Below are 21,236 nucleotides of genomic sequence, written 5' to 3' on the forward strand. Positions count from 1 at the left end.
AATGCCTAACTATAAGCCTACTATATCAAAATATATAGAGATAAGCATATGTTACATCTAGACAATGAAGTATTATTCATCACTCAAAAGAAATGAACTATCAAGCCATTACTAAGTGAAAGAAGCCAGTTTGAAAAGGCTATATAGTCTGTGATTCCAACTATATGACATTCTACAAAAGGCAAAATTAGGAAGACAGTAAAAAGATCAGTGATTGCCTGTGGTTAGTAGGGAGGAACAGATGATTAAGTGAAACACAGAAATTTTAGGACAGTGAAAATACTCGGTATGGTATTATAATGGTGTACACATGTCATTCTACATTTGTCCAAACCCACAGAATATACAACACGGAGAGATGTGTCAGTGTAAGTTCATCACTTGTAACAAATGTATCACTCTGGTCAGGGGGGATGTTGATATTGTGGGAGGCTATGCCTGTGTGGGGAGGGGATTCTCTTGGAAAATCCCTGTATCTTCTGTTCAATTCTGTGAACCTGAAACTGTTAAAAAAAAAGAATAATAAAATAAATAATAAATTTTTTTTAAATCTATTTTTTAAAGTAAATATAAAGCAATAGTAATCTTCCAGCTAATGTTGCATAATTTGTTGTAGTAGGTATGGACTAATTAGTTATGTAACTGTTATTTGAACAGAAGTGGTCCGACCACTTCATATTGCAGTTAAAAAAACCAAAATCCTAAGGGTTGAAATAACATCCCCAAAATCACAAAACTACTTGATTAGAAGGCCTAGATTAGAATACAGATCTTCTGACTCTGAGTCAAGTATTCTTTGCTCAGTATTATTTTTATACTATAATTGTATATGCTAATAACTCGATGGTATATTTACCTTTCTTATTTATGTTCAACTTCTTGAATTCACTGACAATAAGCCTCTAGCAAGAAAGAATGCCGCATTCTAATGATTTGCACATATACTGGACAATTACTTATATCTCCCTAAGGTCACCTCTTCTTAAATTAAAAATAGCATCAATGTGGGATAGAAACATAGTCTTCAAGAAGATAAGTTACTTTCCCCTGCTATGTATTTGATTGAGTAGACAATCCAGAGTAGCCTTGATTAATTCTAAATGACCTATTTGTTATAAGACATAGTTGGGTTTTTGCCGATATTTTGTGTGTCCTCTCTTGTGACTGCACAAATTAAATTTTTAGAATTTAATCTTGTATTTATTCAGGTATTAGGAAATGAACAGATTGCTCATTTTTACCGACTGTTTTTCAGTTATTGGCTTTTCTTCAATCCGTAATTTCCTTGCTGATCTTCTGAAGACCTAAAATCAATACCAACTTATTGTAGTGATTTGTACCAACTACTTTAGTGGACTGACTATATAAGTCATTAGGAGCTAAGTATTTTCACATAGCAGTTTTTTAAGTACTGTATTAGAAGTCTGTTTCTTCTTAGCTTTTACTTCCTGACTGAAAATCATAGTTGACCTTCTTAAGACCAAATTTTAAATCTTCTGTTCGGTATTTCATTTGAATCTGAGAAACCTCACTGGTGGTTATTATCGCCCATATTCAACTTAGTTATTTGCTTATCCAAACTCATTATTACATGAAAAACATTTTAAGTTTTTTCTTTTAAATTATAGTGAGTTTTAAATTCTGTTTAAGTATGTTAAATATATTTGTCTCTCAATCACAGGTTGTTAAGCTGAAGCAGATAGAGCACACTTTGAATGAGAAAAGAATATTACAGGCGGTGAATTTTCCTTTTCTTGTTCGACTGGAGTATGCTTTTAAGGTAGATTTTACAATATTCAAATAAAATATTTTTACCCTCATATATTTTTAAAAATATGAAACTGTGATAAGATTCTAAGCCAAATGTTAAACCTGGAGAATATGAATAAACAAAAAAAGTAATATATTTAGATTTTACATAATTAAATCCTATTGTGCTTATAAACTTAGGTTAACATTTGACAAGGTTTTGGCTCTCCCTAGAGAGATTTTTAAAGGTAATATGTAACTTCTCATGAGATGGTATTATAAATTCAAATATTTCAGTTTATCAGAATCCATAGAAATATCTTATTAAGCAGTTCTTAAACTCATGCAAATGACCACATATGTTCCTTTTAAACCTTTTCTGATACAATTGTACCATCTTATTTTCCTTAGTAATTTGTTCTGGTCTTTCCATTTATACAAGGCAGAATAGTCTTTGGCCTTCCATTCAGGTATCTCATAAGGTTGCACAAGATTTAATCTTGAAGTTGGCAGCTTTTCAGCTCTTTAGAATGATTCTTAGCATCTCTGCAATATTAATTCATATGAGCCATTTTAACATTTTTTCCTTTTTCTCCTTTATTCTTTAAATCAGATGAACTTCTGTGTATTTAGGATGATGTTAAAAATCATTAATCTCCCTGACCTAATTTAGTACATAAAATGTAAACATTACTTTTGCAAATTGTTATTTTAACTGTTATTCCTTTGCATACACTATAGCATTAAGTCATTGCCTCAGTGTCTAATTGTTCAAAAGTTAGTGTTCCCTGCAAGGACAGGAACAGCAAAAATCCCAGACTAATTTGTGGCAGGAATACTAGAAGGAAATAAAAATGAATTCCCCATTGTTGAAAAATGAGAGCATCTTCCATTTATTCTCTCTTTCCCAATGTTAGTAACCTCTTGGGTGGATTTTAAATTTGTCTTTTTCTAATTTGACATGGTATTATCTTAAAAAAATTTTCTTGAAATAATCTAGGTTTCATAATTTTGATTTATTGTTTTTATTTGTTCATAGGATAATTCTAATTTATACATGGTTATGGAATATGTCCCTGGGGGTGAAATGTTTTCACATCTAAGAAGAATTGGAAGGTTCAGGTAATTAATATTCTACCCTCCTCAAATCTTTATATTCTGTGTGTTTGTTTAAAACCAATTTTTTAAGTTTTGTCAATGCTAAAAATTTATTTATTTTTATTTAGTAATATGTTAGGTATATGAAGAAATTATGTAGAAACATTAATAAAAGGCCACACCATACTGAGTTTTAAAAAACATCAAATGAAAATAGTACTGGGTGGCTCAGTCAGTTAAGCGTCTGCTCAGGTCATGATCCCAGGGTCCTGGGATGGAGCCTATGTCTGCTTCTCCCTTTCCCTCTGTCCCACCCCAGCCCACCCCACCCCCAACTCGTGTGTGCTCTCTCTCTCTCTCTCTCTCAAATTTTAAAAACCTTTAAAAAAAATAAAATGAAAGCACCATGATACCATTGTAAATATTCTACCCTTGGTAGGTATTATGAAGGTCCATTATTTAAAGAATTTCTAGAACACACAAAATTTAATTTAAACATACCAATATTAATTGAACAAATATTAATACAACTCTGGGAAAGAGGTTTGCATAAAGATGAAGATAAGAAAGGGAGTACCTAGGGACGCCTGGGTGGCTCAGTTGGTTAAGCAGCTGCCTTCGGCTCAGGTCATGATCCCAGCGTCCTGGGATCGAGTCCCACATCGGGCTCCTTACTCAGCAGGGAGCCTGCTTCTCCCTCTGCCTCTGCCTGCCATTCTGTCAGCCTGTGCTCGCTCGCTCTCTCTCTCTGACAAATAAATAAATAAAATCTTTAAAAAAAAAAAAAAAAGAAAGAAAGGGAGTACCTAGAAAAGATAATAACAGTATCATAGTGGTGAGATTATGAAAGTTTGTTTCAAAAAATTTAATTCTCCTTAAAGTTGTTGCTATATTGAGTTTTAAATATATACATGTAATTTGGCCATCTGGATGGCTCAGTCAGTTAAATGTCTGCCTTTGGGTCAGGTCATGGTCTCAGGGTCCTGGGATCAAGCCCCACATCGGGCACTCTGCTCAGTGGGGTGTCTGCTTCTTCCTCTCCTTCTGCCTGCTGCTCCCCCTGCTTGTGTTCTCTCTCTCTCAAATAAATAAGTAAATAAAATCTTTAAAACAGAGTTTATGCCTTATCATTAGGTTATCACTGAAAAGGCTACACAATTTTAAAAATAGATTCTGTTAACCTTACCTGTGTGTAATAATTTGTAAGCTACTACTGTTTATTAGAAATCACTAACAGAATGAAGCTGAAACCAGAGCAGGTCCAGCTTCATTTAGCACATTATATCATTATATCATGATGAAAGTGTGTGCAGGAGTTCAAACTGGGCTGATGATAATCTGATTCAGAAAAAGATGATGATTGATTCAGATTATCACAAGATCATATTCAATTATGGGCCAACATTAGAGTTATTTTAGTTACCTGAGGCCTAAGCCAAAATAAATTTATTGACCTAATATGATAAGACACCTAATGTGTTTTGGGCACTATGCTAATGCAAAGCAACTTCTGTTTATTCTTAATGATTCCTTTCACCGATTTTCCTCTCTCCTACTACTCTTGTCCACAAAGACCCAAAATCCTCAGATTGCCCTTTGATAATTCAAAGTTGTACACTGAAGCACTACACCTAAACCTGTCTTCAAAAACTATTTTGTCCATTTTTTATAATTACTAACTTCTTTCCTTTGCAACTCACCACACTCGTATTTCTTTAATACTTGGTACTAGGAGGAAAAACAAGTTGATTGCAGTAATTCACACTGAGACACTGTCTTTTCTGATCTTTCACTTGTACTGCATGTATGCTTAGGAGGTTACTAACTCCTATCTTAGAAACTTTGAGGCGACAAGAATACTGAGTTCTTGTTGAGCATGGCTTAACAATATTGTTGAGCATGGCTTAAAGCTGTTTCAGCATTTTCAGAAATATTTCTGAAATATTTCAGAATATTTCAAAATATTTCAGAATATTTTGCTTTCATCCTTTAACAATTTGATTACAGATCTATGTAATGTTCATGTTCCTCCATTCAAATATCAGTGTGTGGAAATAAATATAAAAGGCTTAGTGCATCTTATATTCTGATAAATTTATATTTATTTATAAGGTACTAAGTGCATCTTGTATTTACAGATGCATGGAAAATTGGAGGGGACCTTGCAAGTCAAATGTTTCCAAAGTGAGGGATGTTTCAATGACAAGGATGATTCTTCCAGTTTCCCTTTAAAATGTCCCTCCCCCCAATTCCTTGTCATACAATGTATGATACAGATTTTACAGTCTTGAGATGGGGCTGGAACTCTAAAGGTATTATAAAATATTTTCCCCTAAAAGTATTTTTCTTTACATATTCATTTATTCAACAAATATTTCCTAAGCATCTGATATGTATCAGGCTAGAACCTAGGAAATATAGTGACAGGCAAAAGGAGCAGCATATATAATCTTTTTTGGAATTTCTATTTCTGGTGCTGAGAGATCAAATTAATGCCAGCCATCTTGAGGGAAATTCTATTCATAGTTCATGTTATTTATTGAGGACATAAATCTGAAAGTCATTGTAGTTTATCAGGCCAGTTAGCAGAATTCATTGTATACACTAGCAGATGAAATAGAAACACAAATTAGAAAATCAGTACATCCTTGGAGTAATACTCAGAATGTAGCATCAACATTACAGTGATCTATCAGTTGATCTAATTTGTGCATACAAGAACTGTACATGTTTACACATACTAGTTACACCTATGTTTATATATCTGTATAAACATGGATAGTAAAAGATTTGGAAATTCAGACACTAGGATTGTATCTATGGTTTCTGGATAGCATTATGGGTGCTCTTTATTCTTCATCAATGTTTTATGATTATTTTTTATAATGAGATTGTATCATTTTTGTAATAGGAATAGTGTGGGTGAAATGGCATTAGTCTTCAGATTAATTCAGTTAAACAACTTCTGTGTTTATTTCTGTGAAATTCTTTAAGCACTTAAATTTCTGAAAAAGGTAGACAGAACCTATCAACAGTAACAATGCCCTGATAAACCATGTAATTGACACATTTGCTTTTCAGTCATTCTCAAGGTCAGATATAAGTATAAAGACATCAATATCTTCTAATATGGCCAATAATAATTTAAAATAAGGTGACTATTTTAGAGTTATATTTTTCTTCAATATATGCTGCTTCCTAAGTATATTAAAAAGTATTATTACTTGAAGATAATTCAGAGGTTTAGTAGATATTCAGAAACTAACAAGATTCTTTATATATGTTTAAAAAAAATTTCTTTTTGCTTCTAAAATATCTCTAACGTATATTAATTTGTTATATAATCTACTAATTACCATGTGTTAACTCATTTTATAGAAAAATCAATGTTTTTTTCTTTGTAGTGAACCCCATGCACGGTTCTATGCAGCTCAGATAGTGCTAACTTTCGAGTACCTCCATTCACTAGACCTCATCTACAGAGATCTAAAACCTGAAAATCTCTTAATTGACCACCAAGGGTATATCCAGGTATGACTTGAACACATTTATATAACGTATTTGAGAATATACTAGGTGAAAGCTGTTTGTATTTAACCTCAACTACCAATATTGGATTTTTTTTTCCTTGAGCGAGACAATTACTTCTTCCTAATAGCTTAAATTGAGCTCATGATTCTGCCACTATTACAGAGACCTAAAATCCCTTCAAGAATAGAACCTGTTTATACCTCCCATAGTCTGTAGCTGTGAACAGAACACAGGCTCCTACATACAGAAATATATAGAATAGCTAAATTTGTGAATTCTCATTTAGTGCCAGGCATTATTCCAAGTGTTTTACATGTATCATCTTTTTTAGTCCTGATAACCTTATAAAGTTAAGTACTGCTGTTATCCTCATTTCAAGGCTAACAAAATTAAGGCACAGCAGGTCACATGGGCAGTAGTGTCAGAATTTGAAACCAGCCTGTCGCCAGAGTCTTTGCTCCTTTAACACTACACTGCAGCTGCCAAAGGGCCCTGGCTTCCAGTACTGATCTAGTGGAGGTGTTTTCTTTCTGCTGCTTCTATCAGTAGAGTGAGAGCATCCCTTTTTACACGTTACCAATAGGTTCTCCTATTGATGCTTTTGCACTTCTAATGACATAATTCATGGCAGAGCATATCCTGGACTCAAGGAACACTTTCAGCACTGCTTCATTTTTGTTAAAACTATCTACTGTTACCTTTTTTTTATATTTATTTATTTTTTTTTTATTTATTTTTTTTTTTTTTAACTTTTTATTTTTTATAAACATATATTTTTATCCCCAGGGGTACAGGTCTGTGAATCACCAGGTTTACACACTTCACAGCACTCACCAAAGCACATACCCTCCCCAATGTCCTTTTTTGATGTTTATTTCTTTGTTTGAGTCGGGGAAAAGTTCTCCAGAATGAACCTTCAGTCAATAATAGTGGCCTGCATGGATTAGTCTCAATTACATTGACTTAATTTTTTTTCCATGGTCTTCATTTTAACCCTGATTTTTAACTTTCAACTTAAGTATGATAAATACATTTATTGTGAATTCATGAATGTTCACAAGTTTGTTTGTTTGTTTTTTTCTTTCATAGGTTACAGACTTCGGGTTTGCCAAAAGAGTTAAAGGCAGAACTTGGACATTATGTGGCACTCCAGAATATTTGGCTCCAGAGATCATCCTCAGCAAGGTATATTTATAATCCCATTATGCAAGAAGTAAAAATATAAGGCATGCATCACTGTAGACTTTTAAAAAAGAGTTTACTGATCTAGTATTAAACTTCTGTATCATCTAAATTATGAATTTGTCTAATTACTAAAATAATAATTACTTACAATCTACCACTAATCCAGTAACCTCTCAATTTTAACTCTGGATCTAAGAGAAAGAGTACGGTAGAGCATAGGAAATATAGTCAATAATATTGTGATAACTTTGTATTGTGGCACATGGTAACTAGATTAATCATGGTAATCATTTCATAATACATATAAAATGTTGAATCACTGTGTTGTCCACCTGCAAGTAATACTGTATGTCAGTGCTACTTCAAAAAATATAATGTGAATAAATCTAACCTCTAGATTCATATTTTTTTTTCCAATTTTACTGAGACTAAGTGCCATAAATCACTGTATATATTTAAGGCATACAGCATCATGGTTTGATTTACATAGACTGTGGAATAGATTACCACACATCATATCATATAGACATAGTAAAAAGAAAAGGAAAAGTCCATGTTTTGAAACAAAAAGCATAGCCTTTTCATAATTATTCCCAGTAGCAGGAGTGTGGGAAACTTTTGTATGTGTTATCCCACAAGGCAAATGTAAAAATGATAGGTACTAGTTCTCAATTCTTCTTCTATTTCAACTTTACCACTTAAATGAAAGAAATCTAAGCAGAGTTCTTTTTATTTTAAACAGGAATACCATAGCCATTGAATAGCCTTTTTAAAGATAGTTTTACTTTTCAAAGCAGTGAAGATGTCGTGAGAGAAATTTGTTATCATTATTTAAAAGGATGGTTTCGGTTCTGTTTTCCTTCCCACTGCCATCCCTATGCTGGGAAAGCTAGAAAGGAGAAATTAACAATGACTGAACACAAATAATGCCAAGAAAAGAGAAAGGGGCAGCACACATGCCTTAATATTTACAAACTAGAGAACGACCCCCTGAATAATTGAAATTTGGCTAACCTATATATACCTAGATATAAGAATAGAATAAAATGACCTCATTCAACTTTCCTTTCATTATCTTTATAATTCAAATCATCTATAACTTTCAGTCTTTTGTAATCTAAATATCATTGCTATTAACACATTTCTTCTGTGAGAACATTTAACAATATGATGACAGAATAAGCACCAAAACTTTAAAAAATGTGGATATATTATAAAAGTAATGATGTTCATTGCACAAAATTTGGAAAAGGGAGAAAAATAAAAAGAAACAACCCAAAAAACCTGTCAACTCACCATCCAGAGATAGCCTTTTTAAAAAATATTTTTTAATATATTTTTCTGTGCATGTTATCATAGTTGAGATATAGTGAATGTATAGTTTGTACTCAGCTTTTTTCACTTGAATGATAACAAGCATGCAAACATCATTCTAATGGCTTATTTGCAAATGTATGAAAAAGTATTTTGCCATTCTTCTGTTGCTAAATATTCAGATCATTCCTTTTGCTTTTTCTGCATTTCAAATTATTTTTTCAGGACAGATTCCCAGAAGTAGAGTTACTGGGACGAAGGGTATGAATATTTTTAAGTCTCTCCATAAATATTGCCAGAGTGCTTTCCAAAAACATTGTAACATTTTACACTCCTATTAGCAGTGTGAGAGTGACTGTTCAGTCACGCTATCCAGCATTAGATATTCTTATTTTTAAAATCGTTACTAATTTAGTAGGCAATAAATGATATTTTATTATTTTAAGTCTCATGTCTTTGGTTATTAGATTTTTTTTAATGCTTTATAGACGTTTGGTGGATTTTGTTTGTGTGTGTGTCTGAATTATTAGTTCCTGTCTTTTGCCCATTTTCAATTATAATTTAGTTTTTCTTACTGATTTAATTCTCTGTATCTAGGGTATTAAAATATCTGGCATAATGTTTATAAACATTAGCACACAATCTGAAAAATAAAAATCGAAGTTTACTAAAGGATCTGGCTCAACATCACATGCTTTCATTATAATAGAAGTATTGTAATAAATGGCATTACTAGTGAGTTGATTAAAGCAAAGTTGATGCCCATTTCTATTAGCAAAACAAAGTGCTAGTCTCCCTTTAAAAACACATATAGTAAAAAAAAAAAAAAAAAGAAAACCTCTCTATTATAGTTTATTTTAGCTAATAATTTGAAAATTAAATGGTTTATAAAGCTAATATTTTAACAAAAGTTTCAAGTATGGGGAGCGGTGAAGGTAATTTGAGGGCTGACCAAAAGATGTGGCAAAAACTCAGTTCATTTCTCTCCTTTAAGTCTTTTGTGCCAACTGACATTGATCATAATTGATAACAAACTATATAAACATGCTAATATTTTATTTTTATTTTCTTATAAATACTACTAGTTCTTAATTTTAGCAAGTTTGGTATGAGAGGAAAAAAGCAATTAGAAATAACCTTAGAATTATACATTTGGGCTGCAATGTACTTTTACATATGTTATTTCCTTTTATTTGATAAAGTCCTTACAAAAACCCCATGAATTAGTAATTTTTTTCTGTGTACCTTTTAGAGATGAGAAGCAAGACAGTAGGATAACTAGAACAAACTTGAATATTTACATTTGTTAGGCTCCAAATTAAACTTGTAGCTTTCATTAAGATCCTGTGACGTGGATAAGAATGCCCATAGTATATTCATCTCTGAACATCAAAAGTATAGAGTATTGTGAAGTCAACTCTACTGTTTACTCTGAAGTCCAGTATTTACCATTTTGTTTAAAAAACCTTTGCTTTTCTAAGAATGCTCTAGAAAACTTGATATATAAGGTTATGGGCCTAGAATGGACTTGAAAAGGTAATTTAGTAACTCCTTTCCTGTTGTTGAACAACAACTAAATTACCCCAATTAATTAGGGGATATATATTGTCTATAATATTCTTAATGATTTTAGGAAGAAGATTTAATAGTATTTCCTGATTCAATATCTGGAAATTCTCCCTGTTGTTTAATTCAAATGTGATCTGATATATTTTGTTCATTTTTTAATTCTATCCTGAATAGCTAGCTGCTCAGCAACTGTTCTTTAACAAAGTTCATATGCTTGAAGATCATTTTGAAATCATCTTATGACTTCAGTCTCTTCTGAGTAGATTAAGTAATAATTAATATTTTCTGCTGTTTGTCTTAGGGCTACAATAAGGCAGTGGATTGGTGGGCATTGGGCGTGTTAATCTATGAAATGGCAGCTGGCTATCCCCCATTCTTTGCAGACCAACCAATTCAGATTTATGAAAAGATTGTTTCTGGAAAGGTAAGTAGGATATTTTATTATTCCTCTGTCATTCATTATTTCTATAATGTTGCATAAGGTTTGTAGATCAACACCATTATGTAGCTTATGCAAGATCTCAAGAAAGAATAAGAACCAAAGATGATATGAAGAATATTGAGAGAACTAAAATACTTTAAAATCACTGAATGAGAGAAGCATACAGTAGTTTACCCTTATCTGCAGTTTCAGTGATCTGCAGTCAACTACAGTCCAAAGTAGGTGATCCTCCTTCTAAGCTCTCATCAGAAGGTCAGTCATAGCCTACCACTATGTCACAACACCTACGTTATTCACCTCACTTCATGTCATCAGGTGAAAATTGTATCATCTCACGTCATCACTAGAGGGTGAGTAACATACAATAAGATAGTTTGAGAGAGGGAAATAGAGAAAGTGACCACACCCACATAACTTTTATTATAGCAGATTGTTATAATTATTCATTATTTTTAATTTCTTACTGAGCGTAATTCATAAATCAAACATTATCAGAGGTATGTTTATATAGGAAAAAGCAGTATATATAGAGCTCAACCAAGATTAAGAATGCAGAAATTACACTAATAGTTCTGAATAATTTAATTATAGATTATTACAAAGTTCCTGAATATTTACTACATTGCTTTTATTTATATTTAACTTTATAAAAGGAATAAAACTGTCTGACAAGGATGCCATAACTAAATTTCACTTAGAAAAATTGCTTTATTTAAAATGAATGTACCTTTATTGTGTAAAAGTTTTTTAACTGCTTATGAATATGTTTTTATTTCACATCAAACTCTAATAGTCAGGATACAATATTAACATTTAAATCTGCATATATTCTAAAATCGTAACTGTTGAAATCTGAGTCACCTTGACAACACCTTAGCAACATAAAATTTTATCTTATCACAGATATTTTTCTTCACTTATTTAGAAATAGAATAGGATGTTTGGTGTACCGTTGTTTTTAACTAAAGGTGCCAGATTGCCAGATTATCTCTTCCCATATTGGATATAAAGTTATTTTCATCCCTTTCCCCTATGCTGCTAGAGTAGAACTCATGAAAGCAGAATATTGCCATTAAGTGATCTCTAGGATCTGTTTTATGTGAATATAAAGTCTTTTGCACCATTCGCAATAAAACTATCTGTTTCAGCACCCAAATTCAAGCTAGAATGTATCTTTATCTACCTTACAAAAGTATTATTATCTCTCTAGCTAGTAAATAAAGCCAAATTGGAGACAAATATTTTAATTTTGTAATTATTCAAGTCATTAAAAATCAAATTATGGGGGTGCCTGTGTGGCTCAGTGGGTTAAACCGCTGCCTTCGGCTCAGGTCATGATCTCAGGGTCCTGGGATCGAGTCCCGTATCGGGCTCTCTGCTTGGCAGGGAGCCTGCTTCCTCCTCTCTCTCTCTGCCTGCCTTTCTGACTACTTGTAATCTCTCTCTGTCAAATAAATAAATAAAATCTTTAAAAAAAAAAAATCAAATTATGGTCTTTCAAATCCTGTATTTGTATTTAAAATTGTCAATGGTTTGGATGATGTATCATTTTAAAATATATGTTTCAATGAGAATTATTTTTTCTAAGTTTTTAGAAGTCTGTTATTATTTTATGCTACATTTTATATGTATTATATTTTTCCATTCTGAAACCATGTTACAAAAACTATAGGTGTAGTAACATCAAAATTAAAAGAAAATGTATTTAATGAAGTGATTAATTCACTGGAATACATACATTTGAAAATTAGATTAAGTACTTTCTCTATTACAATATTTTAACTCAGGTTGGTATTTTTAATGCACAGAAAGATGATCAATCAGCTTGTTAGCTTCCTTCCTACACATATTTTGCCTTTAAAAAAGGAAGGGGTGGTATTTTAAATGTCAAATTATTCATGCAATATCAAGGTTCAGGTTTAGAAATGATAGTTGACAGAAAAGTCTTATAATTCTCACATTAAAGTTGCCATATCCTAGCAATATATATGCTGAGTTTCTGTATATAGTCTTCAAATTTCATACTCTGGTGCCATATACTGTATGACAAGAATCAGTTATGGTTTCCACAACAACTCTGTTTGGTTGCATTACTCTTAGAAATATAAAACTTAATATTGTGTTCAAAATTGATACTTGTAAATTAGGCAGTCAAGTAACAGCTGTTGTGGAAACCATAACTTTACAGTCCTTGAAATTATATAATTAAAAAAAAAATTCTGAGCTTCATTACATATAAAGTAAATATTATCCCATTATTAATGAGCACCAGAAATGCACACAGAGACACTCTACAAAATGTAAAGTTGTAAACACACGTATATAGAGAATGATCAAAGAGGTAGTGCATTTTTTCCTCGAGGGAAATTCACATTCACATGAAGGGTAATTGATTAGCAGTTAACTGACTATTCTTTTTTGTGTCATTCCCAGTTTAGGTGATTCACTAGGAAGAGTTTTAGACTTCAGCATATAGTAATACCCAAGAAATTAATACCAAGTATATTCATTATAAGATACCTTATAACAAAAAGGTATAAAGTAATTTTTTTTAAGATTTTATTTATTTATTTGACAGAGAGAGAGATCACAAGTAGGCAGAGAGGCAGGCAGAGAGAGAGAGAGGGAAGCAGGCTCCCTGCTGAGCAGAGAGCCCGATGCGGGACTCGATCCCAGGACCCTGAGACCATGACCTGAGCCGAAGGCAGTGGCTTAACCCACTGAGCCACCCAGGCGCCCAAAAAGGTATAAAGTAAAATCAGCAAAGGGAAAGGCTCATGGGGCAGTCTCCTGAGGAAACTAGGCACGGCTTTCAAGAGTCTTCTCCCAGTGGAGTTAACAAGGGATGAACTTAATTCTTCTAGCAACAAATTGTTGTCTACCAGGGAAGCTCATTAGAGACTCAGTGCCCAGCGATTTTATTGGGATCATATGTACACCTTCTGCCTAGTGCATACCTACATCCCAAACTCACAGAGCAAAATAGATATTCAGTATAAGCCATACTGTTTGTACAATCTAGGTATAGTGAACGCTCATTATTTAGGGAAAGTTTCCTATCATTTTAAAGAACTGTTACCATGCCACTTCCCAGATATCTGCCTAGGGCTAAACTTGCAAGCACGCATTCCTTAAGGGTAACAGCCCCAACCTGCTACATTATCTCTTTTCTGCACAGATTCTATTTCCTAAATAATAAACACATGTGCAGAAATGCCACTACACTTTTTCTAAGATGCTATTGTTAATGCTTTTGGGAAATTTAAATCCATTTTCTGTTTGTCTATGGTTATAATTAAAGAAACTTCGAAACTCAGTAGTCATTTCCATAAAATTCAAAAGCAGCTTTACCAATGCCGAAAACCCTGGCCATTTCTTAACACTTTGCTGTGGTCATTTAAAATTCTTCTTAATAGTTTTTTTGAGACAGTCCTTACTCTAGTGGTCTTTTGGGCAAATGACGGCAACTTGTTGTACAGTGAAGGGAATGAGGATCTGGTGGGTAATGGTCCTTTGTAACCATCCTAACTCCTGCTCTTTTTGCATAGGTAAAAGAACAGATCAGGAGTCCACATTTGTAGTATTCATATTTAATAAGTATTTTTTAAATGTACTGGTTCTTTTTATGTATAAAGATTCAGGCTGATTAAAGTTGCCTCAGGTCCTATGAAGCAGGGTGGAGGTTGGTACCGTATCTATAGGAAATCTAACATATGAAAGTTGTTATTATGCCTTTTGGAAAATTTATTAATATATATGCTCATTTTTGCTAGATAAATTCGTTACTGGAATATAGATTTCTTAGAACTATACCTAATTTAGAAAGTTAATTTGTTTTCTTTTTTAAAATTTAAATTCAATTAGCCAACATGTGGTACATTAGTTTCAGGTACAGAAAGGTAATTTTTAAAAATTTATTCCAGCATACTTATGGACAGGAGTTAACAGATTATTGCTTGCTGGCTGTGTGCAAACTCTTTTGGGTCATTTAAGCCAGTAAATTTTATCCCAATGCATAAAAAGTCATATTACTAGTTTGTCACTTGCAAAGTAACAGCAATAAAAATTTTCCCTTCTTCAGAGATCAACTTTGTAATTCTGTGATTAAACTGAGTGTACACAAATTGATTTTGGTTTTATTTTGTTTCTTAAAGTAAAAAAAAGTACAAGGCTTTATAAGCAGAACCAATATTCTATCAAGTTTGATAATTCAGAGTGAATTTTGTAGTTGGTTTAACATGATGTGATTTGGTGAAGTTGTTTAAAATATCAGCTATATTTACAATGCTGTTTTTCTAAAATAGGGTCATTTCCTTTTTCTCCTTCACTCTACCAAATTTATATACCATAAGAAAAGAAGAAAATGCTCTTCTATAAATTAAAAGCTACAGCATAAGATGAGAAGGAACTTCTTGACTTCTCCAAATGGCTTTTCTAGCACAAACTGTCCTTGAGTAGTCCAGATATCTAGTTAGAGATATTGCTGTCTTCCAAGTTCCTTCTTTGATTTGAAAATTCAACTTATTAAAATATTATTCTAACACAAAGGTCAAAAAATTAAAAATGTATTGAATTAGTGCCTTGCATCAGTTTCATAAAAATTACCTAATTTCTTTTCAAACTGGGGGATGAAGTACACTTTCATCATTTTATAGATGAGGTAACTGAGACTCAGAAAAGTGAAAGTTTGCCCAAAAGTATAGAGCATGTATGTGACTAAGTTGGAATTGAAACTCAGGTATTCTTTCTACGGAAGTGAGAGACTGGTAGAATTTTTGAGATGATTAAAAATGCTCAGTTTTACTTAGCTTGGTTCTCTTATCCTATATGTAGGTAAATCAAGATTCAGAATTGCCCAAAGATAAAAGGTAGTTTGTGGCAAAGCCAGAAACAGAATCTAATTCAGTGGTTCATTTATTATCTGTACCCTTGGCTTCAGTGACTCTTCACAATCTTAGTTTTATTCCTGCCTTACTAATCTTTCCTTGTCACCCTCTTTGCCTTGGACCTCTTCTCCTGTCTGCACTTTCTCCATTGGCGCCCTCATCCAGCTTCATGACTCTAAATACCAACTGACAATTTCCAAATTCAGTTTTTCAGTCCATTCCTGGTTCTTGGTTGCAGACGCTTGTAGCCAACTTCCTGAGATCTCCATTCAGGTATCTAATAAATATCCTAAGCTAACTCTGTCCATAACTAACAGATTTTTATTTTCCCTAACAAATCTGTTCTTCCCACTGCTCTTCCATCTCAGTTGATGGCAGCATGATCCTTTCAGTTACTCAGGCCAAGACACTGTGGAGTCTTCATATCTAATGTACAGGAAAACCATTTGGGGTCTATCTTTATCTACCTTTAGAATATACAGAATTCAACCACTTCTTACCACCTCCACTGATAACTGCTGTCTTCTGAGTCACTCTTTCTTTAAAAATTTCAAATTAGACCGTGTTACTCCTTCCAGAACCTTGCAATGATTCCCCATTTTCTTCAGAGTAGAAATCAAAGACCTTACAGTGCAAGAGTTTGTGGGGATGAGTGAATGACAACATTTTGATAAATTACTATCATTTCTCTTCCTTACTAGGATGGAAACTCTGTGAAGATAGGACTGTTTGTCTTATTTTGTTTACTACTGTATCCCAAGCACTGTGTGCCTAATACGTAGAAGGTGTTCGATCATTATTTGTCAAATTTGAATTCTTGCATTCATTTAATACTGAGTACATATTGTCTGTCAGACCAGTGATAGATACAGCAATTAGTTATGATCTCTGCTTTCATGAAGTGGACACTCATTCTCAGAGATACTGACTCAGTTGGTCTTCTGTATATTCCAAACATCTGTATTTTTTAAATTACCACAGACTACTTTGATACACAGTCTATGTCAAAAGCTTGTTCTGTATGTCTGTACCTCATCATAGAAATATATCTACTCTCAAGAATATATTATTAGGAAACTCGGAAGTAACTTAGTCTCTAAAGGTTGTTAAAGAATCCTAACCAGGAAATATTAATGTATATTGTGCAAACACCTCTTTCATTTTAATGCCAGTTTCCAATAATCTTATCTCTCAGATCTAAAGGTTTAATGGATCTAGACTTTTTCTTTTCCATATCTGGCTCTTTTTCAGGTACTTTCACATTGTTTGCCCAATAATGGACTGGCTGAAGGACATAGAAGTCAGTTATTTTTCCCAAAATGATACTAAGTTGGTAGTCTCACAGGAGCTTGGGTTCCTTATCTTAAAGGTTTAGACTTACCTGAAGGTTTAGACTAAATTAAACTAAAACTTCCTTGGCTCCAATATTCTAGAATTCTGATTTCAGTTTCTACAGCAGTTATAATTCTTAATAATAATAGAAATAATACACTTCTAAATATAATTTTGAAGGAAAAATTAGTCATTCTTCCCATTATAGATATCTTTGGAGTTTCCAAGTTAATATACCATAAATAAAAGCCTTGCATCTAAAACACAATTGTGTTTAAGTCATTTTTTGGTTTTTGCTAATTTCAGTTTGATGAATCAACATGGCTCTTTGGAAAGTCAAATCAACAAAGAAACTACATTTCTGATCATGTTTCAGATCATAGAAAAAAATACTTTCATAATGATTCCCATTATTTCTCCTTCAGTATACTTAAAAGATCTGACATATTCTCATCATTAACATGCTTACTATGTAAGTGTGGGCTACCTAACAGAATCTCTGGGGGAGAACGGGGTGTGATTAGAGGTGAAGAGGATATGTCTATCATTTGATAAGGTTTCCAGATAACTCTGATTTCTACCGTCACAACTCCCCAACTACAACTCCCCATTTGAGAATATCTCTTCTAAAGTTTACAAATGTATACACACACATTAACTAATCCAACACCAATACTTCATCTGCATTCCAAAATAAAGAACTACTCTATTTAGGTGTGTTTATTCTTTAGGCATTCTGTTGCACATTACCTGAATCTGTAAGAATGGTACATTGTCTAGTATTCTGAACATCATGAAAGGGAAAATAACTGGCACTCTACATTGAGCAGTTCATGCAGACTCTGTTCCATACAAGGATAGCTCCATTTTTAATAAGTTACTTCTTTGCAATCTAAGCAAAGTTGGAATATAACCACTGTGTAAATATATCATGTTATTTTTAGACAGTATGCCTTTTGAATACCACATATTCTCTAGTTTCTACTCCGACTATGATAAATGAGGAAGTGTGCAGCAAATATTTTTAAGATGAAAATTTCATTCTTTTGGAAATGTCCTGACAATAACTATTTTCAGGTTATTGAATCATGAAAACAGTATGGATTAATTAAGAATGTATACTCTAAATTCAGAATAGCTGGTTTGGAATTACAGCTCTATTGCCACTTATTAGCTCTACAGTCTTGGCAAATAACTTAATCTGTATAAGTTTCAATTACATCACCTGTAAAATGGAAGTTATAATCATATACACCTTAATGTTAAATTTTGGGATTTATGAGCCAGTGTGCATTAAGTTTAGCACAGTGCTGAACTTCTAATAAGCCATTATAGCAATAAAACTTTACTTTTAGAACTAAAAACTAAAGATGGTGGCAATTCACTTTTTTTTTTTTTTTTAAGAACACAAACCCTTTTATAATGTATGGTAATATAAGCTTTGCAAAAATGAGGATTTTAGTAGCTAATTTCTATGAGTTGACTCCCAAATCCTGTTCAGTTATTAGCTATTTGATCTTCAATTGGTTGTTGGACAGAAATACTAGTTTTCCTCTAGTATGATGATTTTAGTTTACTTACATTAAAATTTTTTGCATCTGTCACTGACAGAAAAAATAAAACTTCTGCACAAAGTAATGAACAGAGTTGCAAATAATGTTTCTCAAGCTTTCGTGCATATATGAATGAATCACTTAGAGATAAAAACCTCAGAATTTCAGACCCAGTGCCCTCATCATTTGAAGTAAGCCCCAGAAATCAACATTTTTATCCCTCCACTCTCCCAGTTGACTCTGATGAAAGTGGGTCCTAGGAACACACTTCGTACATAAACACACTTTCAGTACAAAATAGCATCAGTAGCAGAAGTAGCAGAAGACTAGAGTTAGGAATCTGGTTTTGCCATAGAGTCTGGCTTTGCCTGCTAATGGTTTAACTTATACTTTGAAAATATGAGAATGTACATCATGTTGAGCTTTTTTAAAGTCAGACTATAAATTGAAAACCATGTAATAAAGAATAAAACTCATGAGCCTAGCAACATGACTAGATTTTTAGTCCCAACTCTGCCACTTTGTAGTGCAATGATTGGGTAAGTTACAATGTCTGCACATCCTAATTTCTCCATCTTTAGAATATAATTAATACCATATTCACCAGGTATGCCATAGTTCATTGCTATATATCCAGCACGAGAGCAGTGTAGTATACAGTAGGTCTCAATTACGGTTAGCTGGATGAACTACATTATTTGAAATGGTGTAATAAATTCGGGGAATAACAACACAAAAGTGGCACAGTACCCTCCCCCCAGAAGTTCATGGTCTGGGGGAAAGAGACATACACAGATAATACAGCATTTGCAGAAAACCACAGCACTTGTAGAAAACCACAGCAAGAATGTAAAGAGCTCAGAAATGGATCTGTTAACCCTTTAAAGCATTTTCTTCAGAGGTCTCTGGTCTGTTTAAAGTTGAGGCCATGCTAACCATTGGAATGTATGTTTGACAACATGGTGTGTTGGTACAGGTCCGATTCCCATCGCACTTCAGTTCAGATCTCAAGGACCTTCTAAGGAACCTGCTGCAGGTGGATTTGACAAAGCGGTTTGGAAACCTGAAGAACGGCGTGAGTGATATAAAAACTCACAAGTGGTTTGCCACCACAGATTGGATTGCTATTTACCAGAGGAAGGTGAGCCGTTTCTTTAATTTAAGAGCTTTGAAAGTTTGGTATTTAAATTATATATAGGTAATAGAGATTGTTCCAACTTAACACAGGACTTTAATTTATTTTTACCTTTGAATTAATACTATGCAGGACGTAAGGAACCTTTCCAACCCACAGCTTAAAAACGAGTTTTCTCCTTGATAAAAGAAAAAGCATATTCTGTCTTGACCATCAACCTGAAATGTTTTCAGTGTCAAATTTCTCCTACGTAGGCCTCTTATTCTTCAAATATCATGGTAATGATATAGCAGACAATGTCCCAAAGGTTTGCATTTCAAAACTGATATGAAACCACATTAGAAAAACAACATAAACAAATAGAGTCTCCCACTGGGATTGGCACAAGCTAGATTCAATAATATTTAATAGCTAGATTCATTAGATATTTTTCAGTGTTTATCACTTCACCTTTATAACAAATTGAGACATTTAACAAAAGCTTTTGCTGTGAATTACTTTTATCTCACCTTTGTTTCTTAAATGCCCGGTTAAATATAATTTGTATTTATAAAGTGTTTACATCTTGACTATATTGCTTTTTTTTCCCATAAAACAAAAACTTCTGTTTCAGAGACTTGCCATATTTAATGATGTTGTGCAGCACAAGTGAATTTCCTTAGGAAAAAAATGTAAATGCTGTCATTGAATATTAATAGCACATTTTTCCAAGTTTATGTCTTTTAGAAAAAATTAAAAAACAAAGCATTAAAAGAATTTAATAATGCAACAAAGACCAAAACAAGGCGAGTACAGTAGTCTCTGCATCTCATAAGATAGGTTCAAAAACTCCCTAGCCATTAAATTATGAAACAGTCCTTAGCATCATTACCTCAGCTGGATGTGCTGTATGGGCAAGAGCAATTCTTTTGGGGAGACTTATTGAATCTATACTTTCGTCCAGTGCTTTTTGATCTGACTTATTTTTGTTCTCTCAGCATTTGTTGAATGAATTGAATTTTTTGGCCCCTTATTTGAAATTCCACCTTTACTAATGCTAATTTATTAAATACTTCAGTCTGTTTGTGAAATTTATTTTTTTAAAGATTTTATTTATTTATTTGACAGAGAGATCACAAGTAGGCAGATCAGCAGGCAGACAGAGAGGGGGAAGCAGGCTACCTATTGAGCAGAGAGCCTGATGTGGGGCTCCATCCCAGGACCCTGAGGTCATGACCTTGAGCCGAAGGCTGAGGCTCAACCACTGAGCCACCCAGGCACCCTGCGAAATTTATTTTTAATGGAGTTCCTTTAGTCTATTCCTGTACTGTATACTATACCATTTTATATAGGCTTATGGTGTTTTTTTAATTTTCAGAATATATATTTAATATGTGGAATTCTTATAAATATTCATGGAAAAGAGTACATAATTCAGATTTTTTTACAGTCTTACTGTATGA

At 33.1% G+C, this 21,236-nt stretch overlaps 1 protein-coding gene across 8 annotated transcripts in view; it reads left to right on the forward strand.

Moving 5' to 3' along the window:
* The window catches only part of PRKACB (protein kinase cAMP-activated catalytic subunit beta), a 128,610-nt gene that overhangs the window by 100,463 nt on the left and 6,911 nt on the right, over positions 1-21,236 (forward strand). For all 8 annotated transcript variants that reach the window (XM_082688159.1, XM_082688156.1, XM_082688157.1 and 5 more), the window contains 6 exons: positions 1,682-1,780; positions 2,789-2,871; positions 6,252-6,378; positions 7,468-7,563; positions 10,748-10,870; positions 19,636-19,800. In XM_082688159.1, the coding sequence (XP_082544285.1) occupies positions 1,682-1,780; positions 2,789-2,871; positions 6,252-6,378; positions 7,468-7,563; positions 10,748-10,870; positions 19,636-19,800 (693 nt within the window). The remainder of the gene's footprint in view (positions 1-1,681; positions 1,781-2,788; positions 2,872-6,251; positions 6,379-7,467; positions 7,564-10,747; positions 10,871-19,635; positions 19,801-21,236) is intronic.

The sequence above is a fragment of the Mustela nivalis genome, assembly GCF_964662115.1.
Source record: "Mustela nivalis genome assembly, chromosome: 10".
Taxonomy (NCBI): domain Eukaryota; kingdom Metazoa; phylum Chordata; class Mammalia; order Carnivora; family Mustelidae; genus Mustela; species Mustela nivalis.